At 40.0% G+C, this 27,585-nt stretch overlaps 1 protein-coding gene across 1 annotated transcript in view; it reads left to right on the forward strand.

The window, feature by feature from the left end:
• LOC130917081 (trichohyalin-like) overlaps positions 1 to 27,585 on the forward strand; it is a 146,365-nt gene that overhangs the window by 61,032 nt on the left and 57,748 nt on the right. The window contains exons 2-3 of the mRNA XM_057838167.1: positions 24,796 to 24,907; positions 25,327 to 25,513. Of these exons, the coding sequence (XP_057694150.1) occupies positions 24,796 to 24,907; positions 25,327 to 25,513 (299 nt within the window). The remainder of the gene's footprint in view (positions 1 to 24,795; positions 24,908 to 25,326; positions 25,514 to 27,585) is intronic.

Consider the following 27,585-nt stretch of genomic DNA (forward strand, 5'->3'; position numbering starts at 1 on the left):
GTGCCCTCCGGAGAGAGCCCCTCACAATCCGCGCGCCAATGTCGTATGGGTCGTCCAAGTACGCTGTCATTGTCAGGAGGACACGTCCGCGGAGGAGTGCTGTTTAAATAGAGCGTGGTTAATTGGAATCCTGATGTTAAGCAAGATCTAACTCTGACACGACCAGGTTTGGCGTGTGGCGTGTGTTGCCATGGCAACACTTCTCGGTTCCAACATATCCACCTTTCGTAGTCTCGCATAGCCGCGAACTTACGTCGCACGTGATAAAGTTACTCTCGAAGTTACCCTGCTAAGCCAGAAAACCGGCTTCGTAGTATAGGCCACTGGTTGTCTGCGCAAGGCTTTTTTGTTGATGTTTGTCAGGGTTTGACTTTCCAATGGTTGAAAAATAATTGTCCATGTTGCTCTTCAATATGAAGAAGTAAGAGTTTGTAAAAAAAAAAAAAAAATGAAGCAAAAAAGCACCAGTCTAATTTACTCCAAATGTAAACATTGGTCACATGTGTGATGTGGGGACAAAGTTTGTCGCAGCCAGTGACGTTTCCACAGTAATTCACCGCCATACCACTAGATTGGAGTGGCTTTGTCTTTGTATGGTTTTGGGGGACTCTTGTTGAATTCCTTTAATTTTCCACTGGTCATTAGCCACGTTTACATGCTGACTTTTGTTCATACCGATTCAAATCATTCCGAATGGAAATTTTCAGATCAGCTGTTTACATGTCACTTCATCTATTCCAATCCAGCGTTTACATGTGTCTGCCTTTATTCCGAAAGAACGTTTGACAACTGCCGTCTGACATGCGCAGATTAATCAAAACAAAGCGTCACGTTGCAAAACATGGAGATCGATCGTCAGATCAGCTGCTGTTTTAACTTTTCGAGTGGAAACAAAACTTCAGAATGACACGCCGTTCATTTAAAAAGTTGTGTGGGTGCGCTGTGCGTGTGCTTGGAAGCCATGTTGCAAGTGACGTTACTTACGTCACCGAGTGACGTCACCATGTCAGTACGGAGCATGTGCAGAAAGAACGCAACCAGACACCATTCCGCTTCCCTGTTTACATGATATAATTTTACTTCTAATCGGTTTGGGAAAAGGAATATTCCACCCCTGTGAATCGGAATGAAATTCCATTCGGTTTGGGCCTGTTCATTCCGAATGAGGTGTTTATATGGAACACATTTATTCGGTTTGAACAAATATTCCGATTGTAATTGGAATATTTGGCTCCATGTAAACGTGGCAAGTGACAGCAATGGCAATGGAGATGGAACGTGTGCATTTGCAGCTGCAGCTAATTAATATTAAACAACAAATGTTGTCAATATAAATGTTGACGCGTAGGCGACACAGAAGTCGTTTGCGAATGTTTGAAAATGGTGTTGTTGTTGTGCTGAACCGGAAACAATGTTCTGAGCGGACCAAACACAGTCCTTCGACGTTCACGTCACGCACGTTGATGTGATTTGTAGTCAGGACTTTTTAGAGGTGCACATCAGGGTATGGCGTAGGGTCGTAATCGGGTCTGCGTTAATGGCGTAGGTCTGCCGTTACCGCTACGCAGAAGCATAAATCAGCCTTCAGGGTGGTGGAATGCTACAATTTTTGGAGAAGGGCCAGTTTAGATCAGAGTGGGGAGTGGGACAAGAAACATAACATATGAGTAGAATAGAATGGAGGCGACGTCAAATAATATAATAATATAGTGTATAGGCCACCCAAACATCCAGTCTGGTGTTTGCGTCGATGTGATTGTGCTGTAGTCTGAGGCTCAACACCCATACATCATCCGGTACAGCTAACGCTAATGCATTTAGCTAACATTTGCAACATCAACATTTTAAACTACAAACAATCAAAACATAAACATAATAACTGTATTAAATAAATATAGATATAAATAGACAAATAATTGAAATAAATGTTATCATATTGTAACTCCACTGTTGGATACAAATGAGACACTTTTATTTATTTCCCCCCAAAAATTCTCTCAGCTGCATCTTTTGCAAAACAATAGAAAACTGCCCTCTACTGGCACTCCAGAGGAATTAACATCAATATTATATATCGCTATCCAGCATCCTCAGAACTTTAGTTTAATATAAAACATTTTAGGTAATATGAGTAAGAATTAATTAACTTACCGTTTATAAATTGGTACACATAAATCCCAATATAAGTTGAACAACAAGCAATGAAGAGCAGCAAATGTTATCTAAAGTCATCCTCTGAAGAGTCTCCAACATCCAAATTATGGGTAATTAGGTCCTCCAGGATTTGATGGCAAATTATTTGCGGTGTCTAGTTATTTTAATTTAAATTGGCAAAAAACATAGTCTATATTGCCACAATGCTCCAAATTTCCAGTCGAAACTCAGTTTCCAAAAAATACGGTAGTGTCATGTAACTGAAACATTAACATACCGTTTACAGCATTTGTCTTGTTGCTTTAATGTTGGTAACCCACAATGCATTGCTAACTACCCACAATGCATTGCTAACTACAGTAATAAACTGTTTAACATGAAAACGGTATTTTAGTGTTCAAAATTGGCCGTAAATTTACAGCAATTTTTTACAGTGTATTTTATGGCTCTCACGGAATTACATTTCAAAATTTGTGGTGTCTATCGCTCTCTAAACCAAAATGGTTCCCGACCCCCTGATCTAAACAGATGAACAATACCTTGTAGTATTTCCTTGTAACAAAAAAATCTTTATTAACCTTACTGCATTCGGCAACTGTGATACTATTTGTAATTTTGCCTCATTTTGGGTACTCAAGTGGCCGTTGTATCAATTTACACCTCATGTTAACACAGGCTGCACAGATTGTCAGAATTTTGTCCATGACCGATCAACGAAGTGATAAAAAACGAGCAACACAGAAAGTCCTGGAGCTTCATCTACATCGTGCTGAATCCATTTTTGGAGATTCCGTGGCTTCCTCTGGTTTGACTTTGCAGTTTTAACTTTGTCAATACACTGCTTACTTCATGTTGTTCTGTCTAAACCGGAAGACCGAGGCAGAAAATGTCAAAGATGGCGCTGACCATGTTTCGCTCAGAAAACACTATAATTTGTTTTAATTGAATATTCCTGATTTTGGAGCGTTGTCTGTTTACAACTTCCAGGGGTGCTGAGGATCTTATTCTGTTTTTCCCATCCAAATACAGCCGTTTCGGTCCAAATTTGTCATGCTCGCGCTTTTTCTCCATACAAGGCGTGCACAATGGCAGTACACACGCAAACTAGACAGTTTACGGACTACCACTAGGCTACTAAAAAGACAGCGTTCGATTTCACTTACAGTGTGTGTTGGAGTTTTTGTATTGGAAATAATAGAATATAATATATAAGTATTATAATGCAAATCCCCGCAGTGACATACAAATCTGGGCACTATTAAAAAATATTATAATCTTCATTTTCGACCTCGAATTAAATTTTTGAAAATTGCGGTTTTTGTAAGGAAACAATTGCAAATTTGTTTTTGTGCCAAGTTAACGCTTCCCCTGTGAAAAGTTAACTTTTCCGTTAGCCAATAGCGCCTTATCCAACGTGACCTGGTAGCAGTCAAGGTGTCAGGTGGTGACCATGTTATTAACAAAAAAAAAAAAAATTCTTTAACATACACTGTGTATTTAATCCCCCAAAATAAATATACCATTGTTTTATTTATTGATTTATCCCCCCCCCCCCCCCCCCCCAAAAAAAAAAAAAAGGTTGACCAAAACACTTTTTTTTCTCCGCAACACCAGTGGGTGCTGCGGCACCCTAAGCACCCCACTTCCCGCGCCACTGACAACGTCTGTGTGAAAGAACGTCAATAATGTAAAATCACAGTCTGGCCCTACACCACAGGTACAATTTAGTCATTGACATTGCGGTGAGATTGCAATCCTCAGCTGTGAAAGCTACATGTCAAGAAAGAGTTGTTTGTGGACGATAGGGAACCAAAAATTCCTTATTTCAAAAACATACAAATTACTCAACTTTTGAATAGTGCAGGCCTGTTTATAGGCACAGTAGAGCACATAATTAGGAAACTGTCAACCAACAACCACAAAACGGGGTATCAAGTTCCATTGTTTGCAACACACTTATATCTTGAATACTATGTCCAGAGTCTGGAAACTCAAATCACATGCCATAATATTAAGTATTTCAAATGTTTTAAATGTGCTCTGTAAAACAGGATTGAGGACAGAAGTTCTTTGAGGGACTTACAGCCAATGAAACAGTGAAGTACTGTATATGCTATGGTGAAACATTAAAACTGTTCAGATCAACTGGACACTCAGACTTTCATTTTCCATGTCAAACAGCCGAACAGGACATGTTTATAAAATTTAAAAAAGAAGAAAGGCCAGCATCCGCCACTGTTACAACTCTATATTAAGTTAATATTCTTGTGGTTGAGCAATTGGAGTATGCTATCTATCAAAGAAACTTTTATAGATTACCCAAGTCATGATTTATGTTTCAGGCATTTTTTTTTTTTTTTTTTTTTTAACTCTTATTTTACATGAAGGCTGTTGCAGTCATGTTGCAGCAGGTGTGAATGCACTGCATTATAGCTGATGTACAACATTTTATAAAGTTTCCAAGAATTTCTATAGTAATAGTTAACAAACCGACCAGTGAGGCACAGCAAGGCATTAAGATGGAGATGAAAACAAACTGAACAAAAGGAAGTCAACTGCCATCTTATCTCCAGTAAACTTTGGAGTACATTAGTGTTGGAGTTGGTCCTTGGTTTCTGAAGTCCATCTCACTTTGATCTATGCTTAATCTGTTGGGATAATCTCTTGGGCCACTAGATAACTACAACTTTGCTGACTTTGGTCAGGACGGGGGAAATCAGGAACAAAATTGGCCACATTATCTTTATTACTGTGCAGTGATGTTGTGCCCCTAACAGGTTTGAGGCTTTGGTGCTAATTAACAGTCTTCAAAAGCAGAGTGGAAAATTTCCCAATTTCACACTACATATACAATTACTACAAGGAAAAAAACAGAAAAAAAACTACCAGTGACCTACAATAATAATAACAAAATGAATGCATAATGAAGAGGCTAACCAGTGAGCAAGACACTGATGACATTTTCTACTGAATCCTAAAATTAACGAAGTCATTGAAAGAATGACAAGATGGGACGGATATGGATGAGGCTCTGGGATATAGACAAAACCCTAGTGGTGGCATTGTGGTCTAATTAGAAACAGTCGAATGAAGGTTTGCTGAAAGAAATGGAGAACATTGCAGTAGTCAAGATGTGAGGGAAGCAAAGCACAGATTATTTCTAGTTCAGAATGGAATAACATTGAACAAAGGTCAGAAATATTCTGGAGGTGAAAAAAAAATATTTTTTTAATTTATGTTTGCATATTTATACAATGTTTTGTTTATTTAGTTATTATAATTGTGTTTTATAATGTCTGTCCAAAAGAGAGCAACTCTATACTAGCCCTGCAAGCAGGACTGACGGGCCCTCGCGTATGGCGCAACTCGGACGTCAAACAAAGTCGGAGGGCAGGCAGGTCGGGGCGGTGGCAGTCGACAACAGACAGATATCCAGGCAGATATATTGCATGTCTGAATGTTCAGAATTAGTGGGGAGAGAAAATGGCGACGGTCATTATGACTTTCTTATCGGACCCCTCTGCTTTAACAAAACAAAAGTGTTTATTAGGCACCTGAACACGGTCATTATGACTTTCCTATTGGACCCCTCTGCTTTAAGGAAACAAAAGTCTTACCGGAGTATAAGTCGCATTTGTGGGTGAAATTTGCTTGATAAAATCCAACACATAGAACAGATATGTCATCTTGAAAGGCAATTTAATATAAAAATACAATAGAGAACAACATGCTGAATAAATGTACAGTGTACAGTGCATAAACAACGAAATGCGAATATACTGTCCTCACCAGGACGCTACCGCTTGGTCCTGGCTATAGACAGCGAACTCCAAAAAGACAATTCTGGATGTCCGCATAATTTGTTGAATCAATTTGGTCCTCGATAGCAAACAGGTTCACATCACCGTAAATAAATGATAATTACGTACTATTACAGCAATAATGTAACAGATTAGCATGCGTTCGCTAGCATTAGCACACCATTCAAACAACCACACAACTGGCTGTAAGTGTCCGCTCGCGGGTGGAAAACACACAACAACAGAAAAGATGATACACGCAGGCGTTGCCTCTGTAGAGATATTTTAAAGGCATAAACAATGAACGTAGGTTCGCAGCCGTCTTTCTCTCTCGCTAACTAGTCCACTCACTCACTCACTCACTCACTCACTCACTCACTCACTCACTCACTCACTCACTCACTCACTCACTCACTCACTCACTCACTCACTCACTCACTCACTCACTCACTCACTCACTCACTCACTCAGAGCTACGTAGCTGTATGTCTTCTTCTGGTGTGCGAGCGCTTATTCACGTAAACAAGTGCGAGTGCGCTCCCAGGTGGGCGTGAAAGCGCCACAAACTAAATGCATCCATTTCAATATAAAAAAGTCAATTATACAATTGAACATACATTGCCAAAGGCAGAACGCGAACGTGGCCATAGCTATTAACAGTTATTCAGATAACTATAGCATGCTAACAAGTTTACAAAACCATCAGTCCAAAACACCATAATAACACGGGAAATTATATCATAATGTGTTAATAATTTCACTCACCAGGGGGCACCAGGCCTAATGGTTTTGTAAACCTGTTAGCATGCTATAGTAATCTGAATAACTGTTAATAGCTATGGTCACGTTCGCGTTCTGCCTTTGGCAATGTATGTTCAATTGTATAATTGACTTTTTTATATTGAAATGCATGCATTTAGTTTGTGGCGCTTTCACGCCCAACTGGGAGCGCACTCGTTATTATTATTTTTTCATGGCAAATGAAAATGGCCATAGCTATTAAGAGTTATTCAGATAACTATAGCATGCTAACAAGTTTACAAAACCATTAGTCCAAAACACCTAAATAACATGGGAAATGTTATCATAATGTGTTAATAATTTCACACATAAGTCACTGCTGAGTATAAGTCGCACCCCAAACCAAAATATGAAGAAAAAAAAACACGACTTATAGTCGGAAAAATACAGTAGTCTTTTACTGAATTGTATTGTCAAAAATAAGACACATTTGCTGCCCTGCCCAGGAAAGGGCCGTGAATGAAATGTCACCATTTTGATAACCTAACATCTCATATGTGTCATGAACATTCATTCATTCGTTCATTTTCCATGCCGCTTTTCCTCACGAGGGTCGCGGAGGTGCTGAAGCCTATCCCAGCTAACTCGGGGCAGTAGGCAGGGGACACCCTGAACTGGTTGCCAGCCAATTGCAGGGCACAAGGAGACATACAACCATTCACGCGCACACTCATACCTACGGACAATTTAGAGTGCTCAATCAGCCTACCATGCATGTTTTTGGGATGTCTGACCAATTTTGAGAAGCATTCAACTTACTGCTTCGGCGTAATGGTCTCAAACGTGCATGCAGGTTTTTGACAAAAATGCAAGATTCAATCCATAATACCCGATTTCCTGTTGGGTTTGGAATAAGGGTGCAAGAGACTTTTTGGAGCAGTTTTGCACAACGTATCCACTCCCCAAATTTCATCACTCTACGTCGAAAAAAACTAATAGGACAGGCCTTTTTTAAAAATTGAAGGGGGCGCCACTGAGCCATTTTATTACATCTTTTGGCAATGTTGCTAAATTCATGAAATCTACATGAAGCCACATGTATGTGCACATTTTGGTGAGTTTTCGAGCATGTTCAGACCTTGAAATTTGCCATTTTGAGAGAAAATGCCGAGGGTCTTTTCACTTTCCTGTTTGGATACTGCAACATCAACGAAAACTCAATATTTTTCATCAGATACCTAAAGACATGTCTTAAGGCTCCCCTGATGCAGGTTTGAGATCAATTGATGTTTTTCACCAGGAGGAGGAGCCTTTTTCGTAAAAAAGGGTGTTTCCTCTTCCCACAAGGGGGCGCCAGGCCTAATGGAAAATATTTCAATGCAGTCGTGTTCAGGTTAAGACAACTTACATGCATGCCAAATATGAAAAAGATTGGACCTTGTATCAGGAAGTTATTAATCATTTACTGAAATTGGCGCGTTGCCAAAAAAACACCCGACTTTGGTACCCCGCCCAGGTCAGGCCCATGGACGAAAACTCACCATTTTCACAACTTAGTATCTCATATGTCTCATGAACACTTACACCAATTTTGAGGAAGATCCAACGTACTGGCTCGGCGCAACGGTCTGAAACGTGCATGCTGGTTTTCGCCCAAAATGCTATATTTTTCAACATTCAATCCAGAATATCCCATTTCCTGTTGGGTTTGGAATATGGGTGCTTTAGACTTTTTGAAGCGGTTCTGGACAACATATCCACTCCCCAAATTTCATCGCCCTATGTTGAAATACATCAAAGCAAAGGGCATTTTGAAAATTGCAAGGGGGCGCCACTGAGCCATTTTTTAATTTTTTTTGTAAACGTTGCCAAATTGTCGAAATTTTCGCGAAGCCGGATGTATGTGCAAATTTTGGTGAGTTTTTGAGAATGTTCAGGCCTTCAAATTGGCCATTTTCATTTGCCATGAAAAAAAAATAATAATAATAACTAGCCCTGCAAGCAGGACTGACGGGCCCTCGCGTATGGCGCAACTCGGACGTCAAACAAAGTCGGAGGGCAGGCAGGTCGGGGCGGTGGCAGTCGACAACAGACAGATATCCAGGCAGATATATTGCATGTCTGAATGTTCAGAATTAGTGGGGAGAGAAAATGGCGACGGTCATTATGACTTTCTTATCGGACCCCTCTGCTTTAACAAAACAAAAGTGTTTATTAGGCACCTGAACACGGTCATTATGACTTTCCTATTGGACCCCTCTGCTTTAAGGAAACAAAAGTCTTACCGGAGTATAAGTCGCATTTGTGGGTGAAATTTGCTTGATAAAATCCAACACATAGAACAGATATGTCATCTTGAAAGGCAATTTAATATAAAAATACAATAGAGAACAACATGCTGAATAAATGTACAGTGTACAGTGCATAAACAACGAAATGCGAATATACTGTCCTCACCAGGACGCTACCGCTTGGTCCTGGCTATAGACAGCGAACTCCAAAAAGACAATTCTGGATGTCCGCATAATTTGTTGAATCAATTTGGTCCTCGATAGCAAACAGGTTCACATCACCGTAAATAAATGATAATTACGTACTATTACAGCAATAATGTAACAGATTAGCATGCGTTCGCTAGCATTAGCACACCATTCAAACAACCACACAACTGGCTGTAAGTGTCCGCTCGCGGGTGGAAAACACACAACAACAGAAAAGATGATACACGCAGGCGTTGCCTCTGTAGAGATATTTTAAAGGCATAAACAATGAACGTAGGTTCGCAGCCGTCTTTCTCTCTCGCTAACTAGTCCACTCACTCACTCAATCACTCACTCACTCACTCACTCACTCACTCACTCACTCACTCACTCACTCACTCACTCACTCACTCACTCACTCACTCACTCACTCACTCACTCACTCACTCAGAGCTACGTAGCTGTCTGTCTTCTTCTGGTGTGCGAGCGCTTATTCACGTAAACAAGTGCGAGTGCGCTCCCAGGTGGGCGTGAAAGCGCCACAAACTAAATGCATCCATTTCAATATAAAAAAGTCAATTATACAATTGAACATACATTGCCAAAGGCAGAACGCGAACGTGGCCATAGCTATTAACAGTTATTCAGATAACTATAGCATGCTAACAAGTTTACAAAACCATCAGTCCAAAACACCATAATAACACGGGAAATTATATCATAATGTGTTAATAATTTCACTCACCAGGGGGCACCAGGCCTAATGGTTTTGTAAACCTGTTAGCATGCTATAGTAATCTGAATAACTGTTAATAGCTATGGTCACGTTCGCGTTCTGCCTTTGGCAATGTATGTTCAATTGTATAATTGACTTTTTTATATTGAAATGCATGCATTTAGTTTGTGGCGCTTTCACGCCCAACTGGGAGCGCACTCGTTATTATTATTTTTTCATGGCAAATGAAAATGGCCATAGCTATTAAGAGTTATTCAGATAACTATAGCATGCTAACAAGTTTACAAAACCATTAGTCCAAAACACCTAAATAACATGGGAAATGTTATCATAATGTGTTAATAATTTCACACATAAGTCACTGCTGAGTATAAGTCGCACCCCAAACCAAAATATGAAGAAAAAAAAACACGACTTATAGTCGGAAAAATACAGTAGTCTTTTACTGAATTGTATTGTCAAAAATAAGACACATTTGCTGCCCTGCCCAGGAAAGGGCCGTGAATGAAATGTCACCATTTTGATAACCTAACATCTCATATGTGTCATGAACATTCATTCATTCGTTCATTTTCCATGCCGCTTTTCCTCACGAGGGTCGCGGAGGTGCTGAAGCCTATCCCAGCTAACTCGGGGCAGTAGGCAGGGGACACCCTGAACTGGTTGCCAGCCAATTGCAGGGCACAAGGAGACATACAACCATTCACGCGCACACTCATACCTACGGACAATTTAGAGTGCTCAATCAGCCTACCATGCATGTTTTTGGGATGTCTGACCAATTTTGAGAAGCATTCAACTTACTGCTTCGGCGTAATGGTCTCAAACGTGCATGCAGGTTTTTGACAAAAATGCAAGATTCAATCCATAATACCCGATTTCCTGTTGGGTTTGGAATAAGGGTGCAAGAGACTTTTTGGAGCAGTTTTGCACAACGTATCCACTCCCCAAATTTCATCACTCTACGTCGAAAAAAACTAATAGGACAGGCCTTTTTTAAAAATTGAAGGGGGCGCCACTGAGCCATTTTATTACATCTTTTGGCAATGTTGCTAAATTCATGAAATCTACATGAAGCCACATGTATGTGCACATTTTGGTGAGTTTTCGAGCATGTTCAGACCTTGAAATTTGCCATTTTGAGAGAAAATGCCGAGGGTCTTTTCACTTTCCTGTTTGGATACTGCAACATCAACGAAAACTCAATATTTTTCATCAGATACCTAAAGACATGTCTTAAGGCTCCCCTGATGCAGGTTTGAGATCAATTGATGTTTTTCACCAGGAGGAGGAGCCTTTTTCGTAAAAAAGGGTGTTTCCTCTTCCCACAAGGGGGCGCCAGGCCTAATGGAAAATATTTCAATGCAGTCGTGTTCAGGTTAAGACAACTTACATGCATGCCAAATATGAAAAAGATTGGACCTTGTATCAGGAAGTTATTAATCATTTACTGAAATTGGCGCGTTGCCAAAAAAACACCCGACTTTGGTACCCCGCCCAGGTCAGGCCCATGGACGAAAACTCACCATTTTCACAACTTAGTATCTCATATGTCTCATGAACACTTACACCAATTTTGAGGAAGATCCAACGTACTGGCTCGGCGCAACGGTCTGAAACGTGCATGCTGGTTTTCGCCCAAAATGCTATATTTTTCAACATTCAATCCAGAATATCCCATTTCCTGTTGGGTTTGGAATATGGGTGCTTTAGACTTTTTGAAGCGGTTCTGGACAACATATCCACTCCCCAAATTTCATCGCCCTACGTTGAAATACATCAAAGCAAAGGGCATTTTGAAAATTGCAAGGGGGCGCCACTGAGCCATTTTTTAATTTTTTTTGTAAACGTTGCCAAATTGTCGAAATTTTCGCGAAGCCGGATGTATGTGCAAATTTTGGTGAGTTTTTGAGCATGTTCAGGCCTTCAAATTGGCCATTTTCATTTGCCATGAAAAAAAAAAAATAATAATAATAATCCTTCGAAGAACAATAGGGCCTCGCACGCTGAGAGTGCTCGGGCCCTAATAATCCTTCGAAGAACAATAGGGCCTCGCACGCTGAGAGTGCTCGGGCCCTAATAATCCTTCGAAGAACAATAGGGCCTCGCACGCTGAGAGTGCTCGGGCCCTAATAACTAGCCCTGCAAGCAGGACTGAACGGGCCCTCGCGTATGGCGCAACTCGGACGTCAAACAAAGTCGAAGGGCAGGCAGGTCGGGGCGGTGGCAGTCGACAACAGACAGATATCCAGGCAGATATATTGCATGTCTGAATGTTCAGAATTAGTGGGGAGAGAAAATGGCGACGGTCATTATGACTTTCCTATGGGACCCCTCTGCTTTAACAAAACAAAATTGTTTATTAGGCACTTGAACACGGTCATTATGACTTTCCTTTTGGACCCCTCTGCTTTAACGAAACAAAATTGTTGATCAGGCACCTGAACACATGTCTTAAGGCTCCGCTGATTCAGGTTTGAGGTCAATTGATTTTTGACCCTGAGAAGCAGGAGCCTTTCTATTTAATTAAAAGTGTGTTTCCTGTTCCCACTAGGGGGCGCCAGGCGTAATGAGTAATATTTCAATAAAGTCATGTGCAGGCTGAAATACTTCACATTCATGCCAAATATGAAAAAGATTGCACCTTCAATCAGGAAGTTATTACCGTATTTTTCGGACTACAAGTCGCACCTGAGTATAAGTCGCACAAGCCAGAAAATGCCCAACAAAGAGAAAAAAAACATATATAAGTCTTACCGGAGTATAAGTCGCAATTTTGGGGGAAATTTACTTGATAAAATCCAACACATAGAACAGATATGTCATCTTGAAAGGCAGTTTAATATAAAAATACAATAGAGAACAACATGCTGAATAAATGTACAGTGTACAGTGCATAAACAACGAAATGCGAATATACTGTCCTCACCAGGACGCTACCGCTCGGTCCTGGCTATATACAGCGAACTCCAAAAAGACAATGCTGGACGTCCGCATAATTTGTTGAATCAATTTGGTCCTCGATAGCAAACAGGTTCACATCAACGTAAATAAATGATAATTAGGTACTATTGCAGCAATAACATAACAGATTAGCATGCGTTCGCTAGCATTAGCACACCATTCAAACAACCACACAACTGGCTGTAAGTGTCCGCTCGCGGGTGGAAAACACACAACAACAACAGAATAGATGATACACGCAGGCGTTGCCTCTGTAGAGATATTTTAAAAGCATAAACAATGAACGTAGCTTCGCAGCCGTCTTTCCCTCTCGCTAACTCGCCCACTCACTCACTCACTCACTCACTCACTCACTCACTCACTCACTCACTCACTCACTCACTCACTCACTCACTCACTCACTCACTCACTCACTCACTCACTCACTCAAAGCTACGTAGCTGTCTGTCTTCTTCTGGTGTGCGAGCGCTCTTCTTCACGTAAACAAGTGCGAGTGCGCTCCCAGGTGGGCGTGAAAGCGCCACAAACTAAATGCATCCATTTCAATTTAAAAAAGTCAATTATACAATTGAACATACATTGCCAAAGGCAGAACGCGAACGTGGCCATAGCTATTAAGAGTTATTCAGATAACTATAGCATGCTAACAAGTTTACAAAACCATTAGTCCAAAACACCAAAATAACATGGGAAATTTTATCATAATGTGTTAATAATTTCACACATAAGTCGCTGCTGAGTATAAGTCGCACCCCAAAGCAAAATATGAAAAAAACCGCGACTTATAGTCATTTACTGAATTGTATTGTCAAAAATAAGACACATTTGCTCCCCTGGCCAGGAAAGGGCCGTGAATGAAATGTCACCATTTTGATAACCTAACATCTCATATGTGTCAATAATAGTCTGACCAATTTTGAGGAGCATTCAACTTACTGCCTCGGCGTAATGGTGTCAAACGTGCATGCTGGTTTTAGACAAAAATGCCATGTTGTGCAAGATTCAATCCCTAATACCCGATTTCCTGTTGGGTTTGGAATATGGGTGCAAGAGACTTTTTGGAGCAGTTTTGCACAACGTATCCACTCCCCAAATTTCATCACTCTACGTCGAAAAAAACTAATAGGACAGGCCTTTTTTAAAAATTGAAGGGGGCGCCACTGAGCCATTTTATTACATCTTTTGGCAATGTTGCTAAATTCATGAAATTTACATGAAGCCGCATGTATGTGCAAATTTAGGTGAGTTTTCGAGCATGTTCAGACCTGGAAATTGGCCATTTTGTGACAAAATGCCGAGGGTCTTTTCACTTTCCTGTTTGGGTACTGCTACATCAACGAAAACTCAATATTTTTCATCATATACCTAAAGACATGTCTTAAGGCTCCCCTGATGCAGGTTTGAGGTCAATTGATGTTTTTCACCAGGAGGAGGAGCCTTTCTCGTAAAAATGGGTGTTTCCTCTTCCCACAAGGGGGCGCCAGGCCTAATGGAAAATATTTCAATGCAGTCGTGTTCAGGTTAAGACACCTTACACGCATGCCAAATATGAAAAAGATTGGACCTTGTATCAGGAAGTTATTAATCATTTACTGAAATTGGCGCGTTGCCAAAAAAACACCCGACTTTGGTACCCCGCCCAGGTTAGGCCCGTGGACGAAAACTCACCATTTTCACAACTTAATATCTCATATGTCTCATGAAGACGTACACCAATTTTGAGGAAGATCCAACGTACTGGCTCGGCGCAATGGTCTGAAACGTGCATGCTGGTTTTCGCCCAAAATGCTATGTTTTTCAACATTCAATCCAAAATATCCGATTTCCTGTTGGGTTTGGAATATGGGTGCTGCAGACTTTTTGAAGCGTCTCTGGACAACGTATCCACTCCCCAAATTTCATCGCTCTACGTTGAAAAACATCAAAGCAAAGGGCATTTTTAAAATTTCAAGGGGGCGCCACTGAGCCATTGTTTGATTTTTTTAAAAAACGTTGCTAAATTTTCGAAATTTTCGCGAAGCCGGATGTATATGCAAAATTTGATGAGTTTTTGAGCATGTTCAGGCCTTCAAATTGGCCATTTTCATTTGCCATGAAAAAAAAAAAATAATAACTAGGCCTGCAAGCAGGACTGAACGGGCCCTCGCAATCTAGCGCAACTCGGACGTCACGCAACTCGGACTGTGTGCAGGTCAGGGTGGTGGCAGATCCTCCTCTCTAATCATCTCATTAGAACCTAACATGCTCGAAAGTCGCCTCTTACATTACCACACCCAAGAGATAAAAACCCCTATTGGAGAGATTACTACAAAAAAGGAGCCACTACTGAGCTGTGCAGCCAAGCCCTTATTCAAAACCAAAATTAATCTTCTAACTGGGCCAATTTGACCAAGTGTGCCAAATATTGTGGCTCTATAAGCTGCCTGACTCTCTGGAAAAAAATATTTCCTTTAAATGGCGAACAAAGGGTCGTCACGGCAACAGACAGACACGTGGACATGGGCCGTAAATAAGTATTTTAATAGGTCTTGAAACTACAATGACCAAACTGAAAAGAACTGGATATGTATTGGAAAAACGAGTGACTTTCTATTGCCACTAGTTGGCGCTGTAGGGTTGATGCAAATGACCCCTACAAGGCACTTCAGGGTATGACTCTCAACAAGCACGGGAAGTTTGTCGCAGATATGTTGTATATCTGCCGAGTTATGACTGTTCAAAGTTTTTAGCGAGACAAATTGTTGACGGTCATTTTCACTTTCCTGTTTGGACCCCTCCGCTTCAACGAAACCTCAATATTTTTCATCAGGCACCTGAACACAGGTCTTAAGGCTTCCCTTATACAGGTTTGAGGTAGATTGTTTTTTTCCCTTTAGAGGAGGTGTGTGTCCCGTAAAAAAAGGGCTTTTCCTGTTCCCACTAGGAGGCGCCAGGCACAAATGGTAAATTCTCAATCCAGTCCTGCTCAGGCAGGTATACCTCACACACATGCCAGATTTAAAATAGATTGAACGTTGTATGAGGGAGTTATCAGTCATTTTCTGAATTTGGTGTTTTGGCGAAAAAATGGCCGACTTTGGCACCCCGCCCAGCTCAGGCCCGTGAATGAAAACACACCATTTTGATAACTTAAGATTTCATATGCCTCATGAACAGTCTCGCCAATTTTGAGAATGATCAAACTAATTCCCTAGGTGCCAAGGTGTAAAATGTGCACACTGTAAATCGATAAAAATTTCACATTCAATCCAAAATACCCGATTTCCTGTTGGGTTTGGAATACGCATGCAAGAGACTTTTTGGAGCAGTTTTGTACAAGGTATCGACTCTCCGAATTTCATCCCTCTACGTTGAAAAAACCTAAATGGAGAGGCCTTTTTGAAAATTTCAAGGGGGCGCCACTGAGCCATTTTGTTACATGTTTTCGTAACGTTGCAAGATTATCGAACGTTATGCAAAGCCGCATGTATGTCCAAATTTTTGTGAGTTTTCGTGCATGTTCAAGCCTCCAAATGTGAACTCCTACTGTGAACCGATAAAAATTTCACATTCGATCCAAAATACCCGATTTCCTGTTGGATTTGGAATACGGGTGCAAGAGACTTTTTGGAGCAGTTTTGCACAAGGTATCGACTCCCCAAATTTCATCACTCTCTGTTAAAAAAACCTAATAGGAAACGCCTTTTTGAAAAATTCAAGGGGGCGCCACTGAGGCATTTTGCTACATTTTTTCGTAACATTGCAAGATTATCGAACGTTATCTAAAGCCGCATGTATGTGCAAATTTGTACAAGTTTTTGTGCATATTCAAGCCTCCAAATGTAAACTCCTACTGTGAACCCATGAAAATTTCACATTCGATCCAAAATACCCGATTTCCTGTTGGATTTGGAATATGGGTGCAAGAGACTTTTTGGAGCAGTTTTGCATAAGGTATCTACTCCCCAAATTTCCTTGCTCTATGTTGAAAAAACCCAATAGGAAAGGCCTTTTTTAAAACTTCTTTCTGTCGCCACTAGTTGGCACTGTAGAGTTGATGCAAATGACCCCTACAAGAACCTTCAGGGTATGACTCTCAACAAACACGGGAAGTTTGGCGCAGATATGTTGTATATCTGCCGAGTTATGACTGTTCAAAGTTTTTTGCGTGACAAATTGTTGACGTTCATTTTCACTTTCCTGTTTGGACCCCTCCGCCTCAACGAAACCTCAATATTTTTCATCAGGCACCTGAACACAGGTCTTAAGGCTCCCCTGATGCAGGTTTGAGGTCAACAGATTTTTTTCCCTTGGAGGAGGAACCTGTCTCGTAAAAAAAGGCATTTCCTGTTCTCACTAGGGGGCGCTAGACCTAATGGGTAATATTTCAATGCACTCGTGTTAAGGGTGGGATACCACACATACATGCCAAATATGAAAAAGATTGAACGTTGTGTCAAGGAACTATAAGTCATTTACTGAATTTGTCATTTTGCCGAAAAAATGGTCGACTTTGGCACCACGCCCAGGTCAGACCCGTGAATGAAAACGCACCATTTTCAAAACTTAAGATTTCATATGTCTCCTGAACAGTCTCACCAATTTTGAAGATGATCCAACTAACTCCCTCGGCGAAAAGGTCTCAAATGTGCACCCTGTAAATCGATAAAAATTTCATATTTGATCCAAAATAACCGATTTCCTGTTGGGTTTGGAATATGCGTGTAAATGCTTTTTTGGAGCGGTTTTGGACAAGGTATAGACCCCCCAAATTTCATTGCTCTACGCTGACAGACCCTAATGTTATAGGCCAATTTTAAAATTTCAAGGGGGCGCCACTGAGCCATTTTGTTATATTTTTTTGCAACGTTGCAAAATTATCGAAATTTACAATTTTCCGGACGTATGTGCAAATTTTGGTGACTTTTCGTGCATGTTCAGGCCTCCAAATTGGCCGTTTTCATTTGCCCTGAAAAAAAAAAAAAAAAATAAAAATAAAAAAAAAAATAATCCTTTGCAAAACAATAGGGCCTTCGCACGCTTAGTGCTCGGGCCCTAATTAAGCTTTTGTCGTCATCATTCCTTATTATTTTATTTTTATATGAAAAAAATAATGAATCCATACCACATCTTGTGGGGCAGTACGGTGGGTGATTGGTTAGCAACTTAGCACTAGTCGCGGCTGCTTGTCATTCAAGGAGGAGAAGCTCTTTTTTTTTTTTTTTGTCCCGGGCCCACATCGTAAATGTGTTTTTTGTACATGTTCAAATTAAATTAATGTAAAGCAACACTAGGTAACTTTTCAACCTTAATAAAATACTGTATTTCCATAACATTTGTGATGATATGCTTGAATGGTTTTATTTCTTCAAGAATTTCATGTTTTCGGATTTTATCTGTTTTATTGTTTTATTTGCTGTTTTGAGTTTTATCGCGATGTGCTGTTTTCTTTTCTTTTTTTTTCTCTTAATATCATTGTATAATACTTTCCTGCCTTTTATTTATTTATCATGAACCATGTATGTCTTTGTTGTAAAGCACTTTGAGGACTTTTCGGGTTTTTGTAAAGGGCTTTAGATATAAATTACATTTGATATATCGACAGACAACTAGTTGAATCACACTTATTTTATATCTTCAGGAGGTCTGTATTGCTTTCACCGGCACTAATTAACTTTGAGGAAGGTGGCAGGACCCTGCCACACACAAAAAAAACAACAACAAATGCGACTGACGACTAGTTGAATCACACTTCTTTGATATCTTCACGAGGTCTGTATTGCTTTCACCGGCACTAATTAACTTTGAGGAGGGTGGCAGGAAGCCTGCCACACACAATAAAACTCCTACAAATGTGCCGACTGCTGTCCAGCATACGTCACTTCCCCCTTTCCCCATTGATTATAAAGACCGAAGTCAATGCTAACACTTTTGCGCTAATTCTGCAAAAATGGCAAAGCAACAGAGACAAAAAGTTTTGTCTGATGAGGAAAAAGAATGGACTGCTACCAGGATATAATAAACATTGGCCCAGCTGTCACTCGCTGGCATGACAATGCCCCCATGCCCCCCAACCGAACTCGTGGGGGTGGGGGGTAGCCACAGGGTTGCTAACCGTAATATGCTATTGTTGTTGTTTAGCTACAACTGTATTCATTACCTTATTACTTTTCATCCTTCACACAGCTGCTGGAAACAGAACTGTTGTTTATTCCATCTGCAGGCGACCATCATGATTTTAAGACACTATGCAGGTGTGTGCTAGGGCTCATGGGAAACGCAACTTCAAAAAGGCAAACGTACGTGCTCATTTCTCGTCCAAAACAATGTAACAATACCATTAAAAATAACCAATAAAAGCATGAAATATCCCTGACCAAAAAATCGCACTTTATTCTGGCATTTGAGTAGAGTAAAAATGAGCAAAAAGTTTTGTTTTTTGCCCAGCAGAAAAAATGCGCGTCTAAAAGGGTTAAGATGAAACACTACAGCTTTTGTCCACCGGCGCCGCTAGAATTGACTAAAACTGAAAAATTACAAAGTGTTGCTTCAAAAGCAGGACTGACTTATCCTGCAATGATTTTTTCACTTTAGATGCTCGATAGATGTTGGCGACGTGTGTTTACTGCCTTAATTTATTTATTATTATTATTTTTTAATTTTCTAGAGTTTCTATCCAACTTTAGGATGTAGAAAACTGGTAGAGAGCTGGTACAAATTTGCCCTGTACAGTAAAAAAAAACTATAAATACGTGAAATAAGAAGTAAAAAAAAAAAAAAAAAAAAAAAATTTGAATCATTTAAATAGACAATGAAATGGAGTTGAGGAATTGGATCTCAACAGCAGTCCACATGAAGAAAATGTAAACTGTTTTTACTTGGGAAACAATGCGTGTTTTTGTGAGGGCTGTCTGCTGTGTTTCTTCTGGTTGCCCAAACTTTAAAGTAGAGCATGCAGTCATATATTTTCTGATTTTTATCCCGTTCAAGGTCGCGAGAAGATGACTACGGATGAAAACTAGATGACAATCTGGATTCCGTGGATTAATCACTACACCAGTAAAATTGAGCCGCCGATGATCAGAAATGAATAAAACTGTCAACGTCGTCAAAGAAATAGTGACGTTAATATTGTACTTGTATTGTACTGTATTCTTATTGTTGTATTGTACCCTCTAGTGTCCAAAAGGTCTCACTACGTCTAGAAATAGAGACGCTTGATACTGACATAAATCCGTGTGGTGGTGAGAACACAGATTATTTCGTAATTGTCAATGTGATCAATCACTTACCAACGCTGACACAGTCATGTAATATATATATTTAAAAAAAAAAAAAACTAAAAATTAATTACGTTACATTACAATTGAATTAAAAATGAATGAAAGGTGACGACGTCGCGTTCAAGCATGACGTCACGCAACACAGAATCATTTCTTTCTCATTCACGAAAGATGCACGGCAATTAAAACTACAAATTATTGGAAAGTCGGGTCTAATTCTTCTTTGTATATTTGTTTTATTTTGACCTCCATGTAAGTGTAGGGCGATTACAACAGCAACTCTGAGATCGCCTTTTATAATCGTTTGCTGTTGTTATTAATAAAAAAAAAAAAAAAAAAAAACGTGCATCCACGATGAACGGGTTCAGCTGTACGCCACCGTGTGTGACGACGTGCATGACGAATGTGTTCGACATGACAGTTGGTCTTCTCAAACTACAGCGATTTCATTATGCTTTCAAATGATGATGTTCTAAGTGTTCTTATAGGTTTAAAATAAATAATACATTTTTAAATTAATATTTTAAATACTTAATTATTAATATTATTATTATTATTAAAGAATGATTGTTTTTGTTTACTAACTTGGTGCAGCTGTAGCTATGAGTGGTTCGGGGAAAAGTGAAGCCTCCGACTGCTCTGAAGAAGGTAAGCATAATCTGTACACATTCATATTTCCCTACAGCCATAACAAGGTATGAGAGTGATATAGAACAGAATAGAATAAAATAGACTGCAATACACCTGCGTTCAAAATTATTCAACCCCCACAGTAGATAATTTTCTTTGCAAGTGTGGCAGTTATTTTTCATCTTGTTTATAATCACATTAAATAATGTGAAATAGACAAATACAACCGAAATAACAAAAATATTTTTTGGAATATTCCAATTTATGGCCTTTCTGTGATTACTTCATTGACAAAATTATTCAACCCCTTAGGTACAGTGGGGCAAATAAGTATTTAGTCAACCACTAATTGTGCAAGTTCTCCCACTTGAAAATATTAGAAAGGCCTGTAATTGTCAACATGGGTAAACCTCAACCATTTGAGAAAGAACGTCAAAAAAAAAAAAAAAAAAAAAAAACAGAAAATCACATTGTTTGATTTTTAAAGATATTATTTGCAAATCATGGTAGAAAATAAGTATCTGGTCAATACCAAAAGTTCATCTCAATACTTTGTTATGTACCCTTTGTTGGCAATGACGGAGGCCAAACTTTTTCTGTAATTCTTCACAAGCTTTGCACACACTGTTTCTGGTATTTTGGCCCATTCCTCCATGCAGATCTCCTCTAGAGCAGGGATGTTTTGGGGCTGTCGTTGGGCAACACGGACTTTCAACTCCCTCCACAGATTTTCTGTAGGGTTGAGATCTGGAGACTGTCTAGGCCACTCCAGGACCTTGGAATGCTTCTTACGAAGCCACTCCTTTGTTGCCCTGGCTGTGTGTTTGGGATCATTGTCATGCAGAAAGACCCAGCCATGTCTCATCTTCAATGCCCTTGCTAATGGAAGGAGATTTTCACTCAAAATCTCCCGATACATGGCCCCATTCATTCTTTCCTTTACACAGATCAGTCATCCTGGTCCCTTTGCATAAAAACAGCCCCAAAGCATGATGTTTCCACCCTCATGCTTCACAGTGGGTATGGTGTTCTTCGGATGCAATTCAGTATTCTTTGTCCTCCAAACACGAGAACATGTGTTTTTACCAAAAACTTCTATTTTGGTTTCATCTGACCAGAACACATTCTCCCAGTCCTCTTCTGGATCATCCAAATGCTCTCTAGCGAAGCGCAGACGGGCCTGGACGTGTACTTTCTTCAGCAGGGGGACACCTCTGGCAGTGCAGGATTTGAGTCCCTGGCGGTGCATTGTGTTACTCAGGGGTGTCCAAACTTTTTGCGAAGGGGGCCAGATTTGGTGTGGTAAAAATGTGGGGGGCCGAACTTGGCTGATGTCCTTTATTTAGAATAGGGGTAGCCAACGTCGGTCCTTGAGGGCCCCTATCCAGCTTGTTTTTGTGAGGAGCAGCATTTAGTGTGTAAGCTACTTCATATGCTGGTAGCAGGTAGTGCTGGCCAATTTATTAAGTCTGTGTGCGGGCCAGACGTTGTTTATTTTATGACAGAGGCTGGGGGACGGATGAAATTTGACCACGGGTCGCATTTGGCCCATGGGCCGGACTTTGGACATGTCTGGTGTTACTGATAGTATCATTTGTTACTGTGGTCCCAGCTCTCTGTAGGTCATTCACTAGGTCCCCCCGTATGGTTCTGGGATTTTTGCTCATCGTTCTTGTTATCTTTTTGACGCCATGGGGTGGGATCTTGCATGAAGCCCCAGATCGAGGGAGATTATCAGTGGTCTTGTATGTCTTCCATTTTCTAATAATTGCTCCCACAGTTAATTTCTTTACACCAAGCGTTACCTATTGCAGATTCAGTCTTCCCAGCCTGGCGCAGGTCTACAGTTTTCTCTCTAGTGTCCTTCAACAGCTCTTTGATCTTGGTCATAGTTGAGTTAGGAGTGTGACTGACTGAGATGGTGGACAATTGTCTTTTATACCGATAACGAGTGGAGCCTCGTTAAACCTCGTTAGAAGAAGTCAGACTTCTTTGACAGCCAGAAATCTTGCTTGTTTGTAGGTGACCAAATACTTATTTACCTCTCCGATTTGTAAATAAATTCTTTAAAAATCAAACAATGTGATTTTCCTTTTTTTTTTTCTTCCACATTCTGTCTCTCATGGTTGAGGTTTACCCATGTTGACAATTATAGGCCTCTCTAATCTTTTCAAGTAGGAGAACTTGCACAATTGGTGGTTGACTAAATACTTATTTGCCCTACTGTATGATTACTTTAGTACTTAGTACAACAGTCTTTGCAACAATAACATCCGTTTGACGTGAAGCATAGCTTGACATAAGTTCCTTGCAGTGATCCACAGGAATCTTTGCCCATTCCTTCATTACCATTTTTGGGCTAGTGTGCTGCAATTGCCTTCTTCAAGTACCACCAGAGATTTTCAATGGGATTTAAATTTGGTGATTGCAATGGTCACTCCAGAATTTTCCATCACTTCTTTTGCAACCAAGATGTGGTAGATGTTTAGGTATGCTTAGGATCATTGTCCTGTTGGAAGGTCCAGCATCACCAAAGCCTCGGCTTTGTCAATGACTAAATGACATTTGCATCCAAGGTCTCCTGGTACAGTATTGAACTGAATTCTTAATACCTTGCACACGTTGAAGATTCCCTGTACCTAAAGAAGCAAAACAACCCCAGAGCATGACTGACACCCCCCCCCTCCCCCCGCAAAACTTCAAAACTGGGCCCGACAAAAGTATTGCCGCCCTTTGAAAAATCGCGTGATGCTTCTCTAATTTGTGTATTTAACCACACCTTTCACTTACCTGTGGCACATAACAGGTGGTGGGAATAACTAAATCACACTTGCAGCCAGTTAACATGGATTAAAGTTGACTCAACCTCTGTCTTGTGTCCTTGTGTGTGCCACATTGAGCATGGAGAAAAGAAAGAAGAGAACAGTCTGAGGACTTGAGAGGCAAAATTGTGAGGAAGCATGGGCAATCTCAAGGCTACAAGTCCATCTCCAAAGACCTGAATGTTCCTGTGTCTACCGTGCGCAGTGTCATCAATAGGTTTAAAGCCCATGGCACTGTGGCTAACCTCCCTAGAAGTGGACTGAAAAGAAAAATGACTTTTGAACTTTTAGTCATTCCGACGGAAAAAAAGACGGCAAATAAGACATAAGTTCAATGCTTTTGTATTACAATGCATGACAGGGCAACTGCTTGTGACTCGTGTTTTGCCGCCATTTCAATAGGGCAACACTTTGTTGTGGCTGGTGACGCCATTAATGTCCGGATGTCCGACTGCGAGAATGCAGCGTTTCCAAAGTACACACGACAAACTTTCTTTAAAGAAATGAATATTAACTTACGTTTACCATGTTAGCTGCATACTAAAACTGCACGCAGCTCTCTCACTTAACGACTTCGCCTTGTCATTAAGCATTAATTTACGCCATTTTCGTGTTGCACATGTATGTTGATGATGTAAATAGTTTTTTTTAGCACCGTTGGATAACATTGAGAGTCCACTAAATATAAAAGAGGTCTTTTTTCACCGCCACAAAAGGTTTGTGAGCAAAATTTCATAAAGGTGCAAAATTTGACAACACCGGTTCATGAAAAAAAGACCCAAATCACACCGGTGCAAAAAAGGTTGGGGACCCCTGCTCTAGAGCTATAAGTGAATAATTACAGCTTGCTTAGACTGAAATATGTGCAAGGCAATAATACTGCAATTCGGTCCTAATTTAGCAGCGTCTGTTTTGCAACCCCAAGAATAAAATATGAATAAAAAGTATATAGTTATGCATTCAGACAGGAATAGATGTCACACCCTTTCAAATTAGTAGGACTCCCTGCCAGACCTCTCAGTTCATACGAATTGTGACAATCGCATGCAGCTAATGAGCTCTGACCTGTGTCCTTCGCTTATTTGATTCTGTCTCATACAGTTTTTGTATTGTTTTGGTGGAAGCTGTTGTTGCTCGAATAACATTGTCACCACAGTTCAATATTGTTATAATATTACATAATATTAATAATATTTTCTCCATCAGATATCAGGTTGTATGCACGGGACATTGGCATCGATCCGGAGCGTGAACCGGAGCTTTTGTGGCTTGTCAGAGAAGCTATATTTGCCCGACTGCCTCCAGGCTGGGCTAAGAGGTAAATGACTGTAGTTGGTACAGGCCTCCATTCATAAATTTCTGTAGTTTAAAGTGTACTCAATTATTTCATTTATTTAGTGATCACTATTTTATTATTATTATTTTTGTCAGTTCAAAGAGCAAGGCTTTAAATAAATTAAGCTTTTGTGTTTGTCATTCCTGGATTACTTGAGTTTGAATGCGCACCGTTTTGGGCGCCACCATGATTGATTAATTAGCAAGACTGCACTTCACAGTTCCAAGGTCGAAAGTTCAACAAAGGGGTGTCGGCAATTTCGACTATGTGTGTAATTATTAGCTTCAATGGAGATTCTCAATTGTCTGGCATTTGGCTGTATGTGATCGGATGGGACATCTCTATAAAATCCTTATTACAGTTCTCTGTGTTGTCCTTATGACTCTACTTTGTCCTTTCAGCCAGGATGAGACTGGGAAGCCAATCTTCCACAACCACTATTTGCAAACATCAACTAATGAACACCCCTGCAAAGCGCAGTACCGTCAGCTTGTGGCCCAGGAACGTGAGCGAATACAGCGCATGGCTGCTGTTGGAGGTGGTCAACTGGGAAAGAAAGAGAACGAGGAGGCTAATAACATACAATCAGTGAGTAGATGTTAAATATGATTATTCTGCCTGTTGATGGATATTCCATTGTCCTAAACATACAAGTGACCTTTGCCAATTATTCATAGTTTTTAACTATAGGTCAGTATAGCTATTAAGATGGCACGCCAGACTGACTGTTCCAATTATCCGCTACATACAGTATATATTCCACATTTCAGTCTGGGAAAACTCCAATCGAGACCTGTTTAATGGGAGAAACGTTTATAAAAATATACGGCTGCTGATTGGATAACTCTTCTCGTCAACCTGACCTTTACTAATGAGGAAATTAAGTGTATTTCAGACAAAACTTGGGAAAAAACGCCTTGCATTCCGCCATATTATTCCAGCAGATAGTCACTTCCTGGTCAAACCTGTAGCTCCCGCCCCTTTCTTTTGATTGGCTCGAATATCAGATGACTGGGGAAGTGCTTGGACAGTCAGGGCAAGACAGTACGACATGATCAACAAATCAGGAAGTACAGTGTTGCTTGCAAGGCTACATACTACAGAACATTTAATTTAATTTAATTTAATTTAATTTAATTTAATTTAATTTAATTTAATTTTATTTTATTTTATTTTATTTTATTTTATTTTATTTTATTTTATTTTAATTTGCCGGTTGCTCCTGACATATAGGCATGAATGAAATTCCTCACATTGAGATTGAATTGAAATATACTGTACTATAGTTTGATCCAGAGTTGGGATTGGGAACTAATATTTTATATTCTATATACTTTGATATTTTAATCAACCATTCATGTAAGTGCTTTCCCAATCTGATACTCAGTATCGGTATTGGAGCCGGATGCCACTATTTCTGGAGTATCGAATAATAACAAATTATGTCACAAGATTGGACCCAATCCAAAGTTCACTCATGTATTTGGGGGGTTTTGACTGTTGAAAATCAATGCACTAGTCAAACATATCCGCTGTGTGGGACAACCTTTCTTTAGAAAGTAATGACATTAATAGAGCATTGTATAATATTTGTAAACGGATAACTTCTCGGGGCCGTTCATACAGGGTTCACTTTAATACAAAATAATATAACAACAATATAATCAACAGTTAAAAAAAAAAAAATTTGTAAAACTGAATATTGTTGTGGATTTTGATTTTGAACTATTTAGGATTTATGTACAGGTATTTCTTATTTACAGTAGGTGATTAACACGTTCACATCACAATTTTGAGATCAAGGGTTCAATCCCTGACTCTCTGCAATTGGCTGGCAACCAGTTCAGTACGTACACCGCATCCTGCTCATAGTTAACTGGGATGGGCTCCAGCATGCCCATGACCCTTGTGAGGATAAGCAATACAGAAGATGAATGAATGAATTCTGGCTGGCAGAGCAAGTTTGTTGTAGTTGAATCTTTAATGGTTTTATCATAACAAAGCAACATATAACAGCATGTATACGAACAAACAAAAACAGAATATTAATGCTATCCGAAAATTGACATAGAGGCAGCAGTCCGTACACACACTCAATGACAACCCCCCCCCCCCCCCCCCCCAAAAAAAAAAAAAAAAAAAAACATAGACAAATCATACACAAGTACATAGTCTGGAATACAAAATACGGCTACTTGGTTTGGAGTTTCCACTCCAAAGACTCAGGGGGAACACAGGCTCTATGGGTAGGTGGGTAAGCAAAACTGGGCAGCACCGGAACGCATTTTATGAAAGGTATATAAATTCATCATTGTTTTGAAAACAGGATATGGAAATCTGGTTAAATTGAAATTGAAGCTGAAGGGGAAGAAGGCTTATAGACAGGGGTGCACATAAGTCAGTGCTTCTCCAATTATTTTCTGTTACGCCCCCCCCAAGGAAGAGGTAAATGTTTAGCGCCCCCCCCAACTCTCTGCCACCACTGTAAATAGTATCATGTCTATAATATTACTATTATAAGTACGCCTCAGCCTAACATTGTGTCCTTTTTTTTCTATTAAAGAAAAAAAGTAACATAGATCAACTTATAATAAAGTATAACTTTATTAACATTGTTTTGCTTGTAACAGAAAAGACTTAACGCGCATCAATTTGCCTGA

Source organism: Corythoichthys intestinalis, chromosome 6, assembly GCF_030265065.1.
Source record: "Corythoichthys intestinalis isolate RoL2023-P3 chromosome 6, ASM3026506v1, whole genome shotgun sequence".
Taxonomy (NCBI): domain Eukaryota; kingdom Metazoa; phylum Chordata; class Actinopteri; order Syngnathiformes; family Syngnathidae; genus Corythoichthys; species Corythoichthys intestinalis.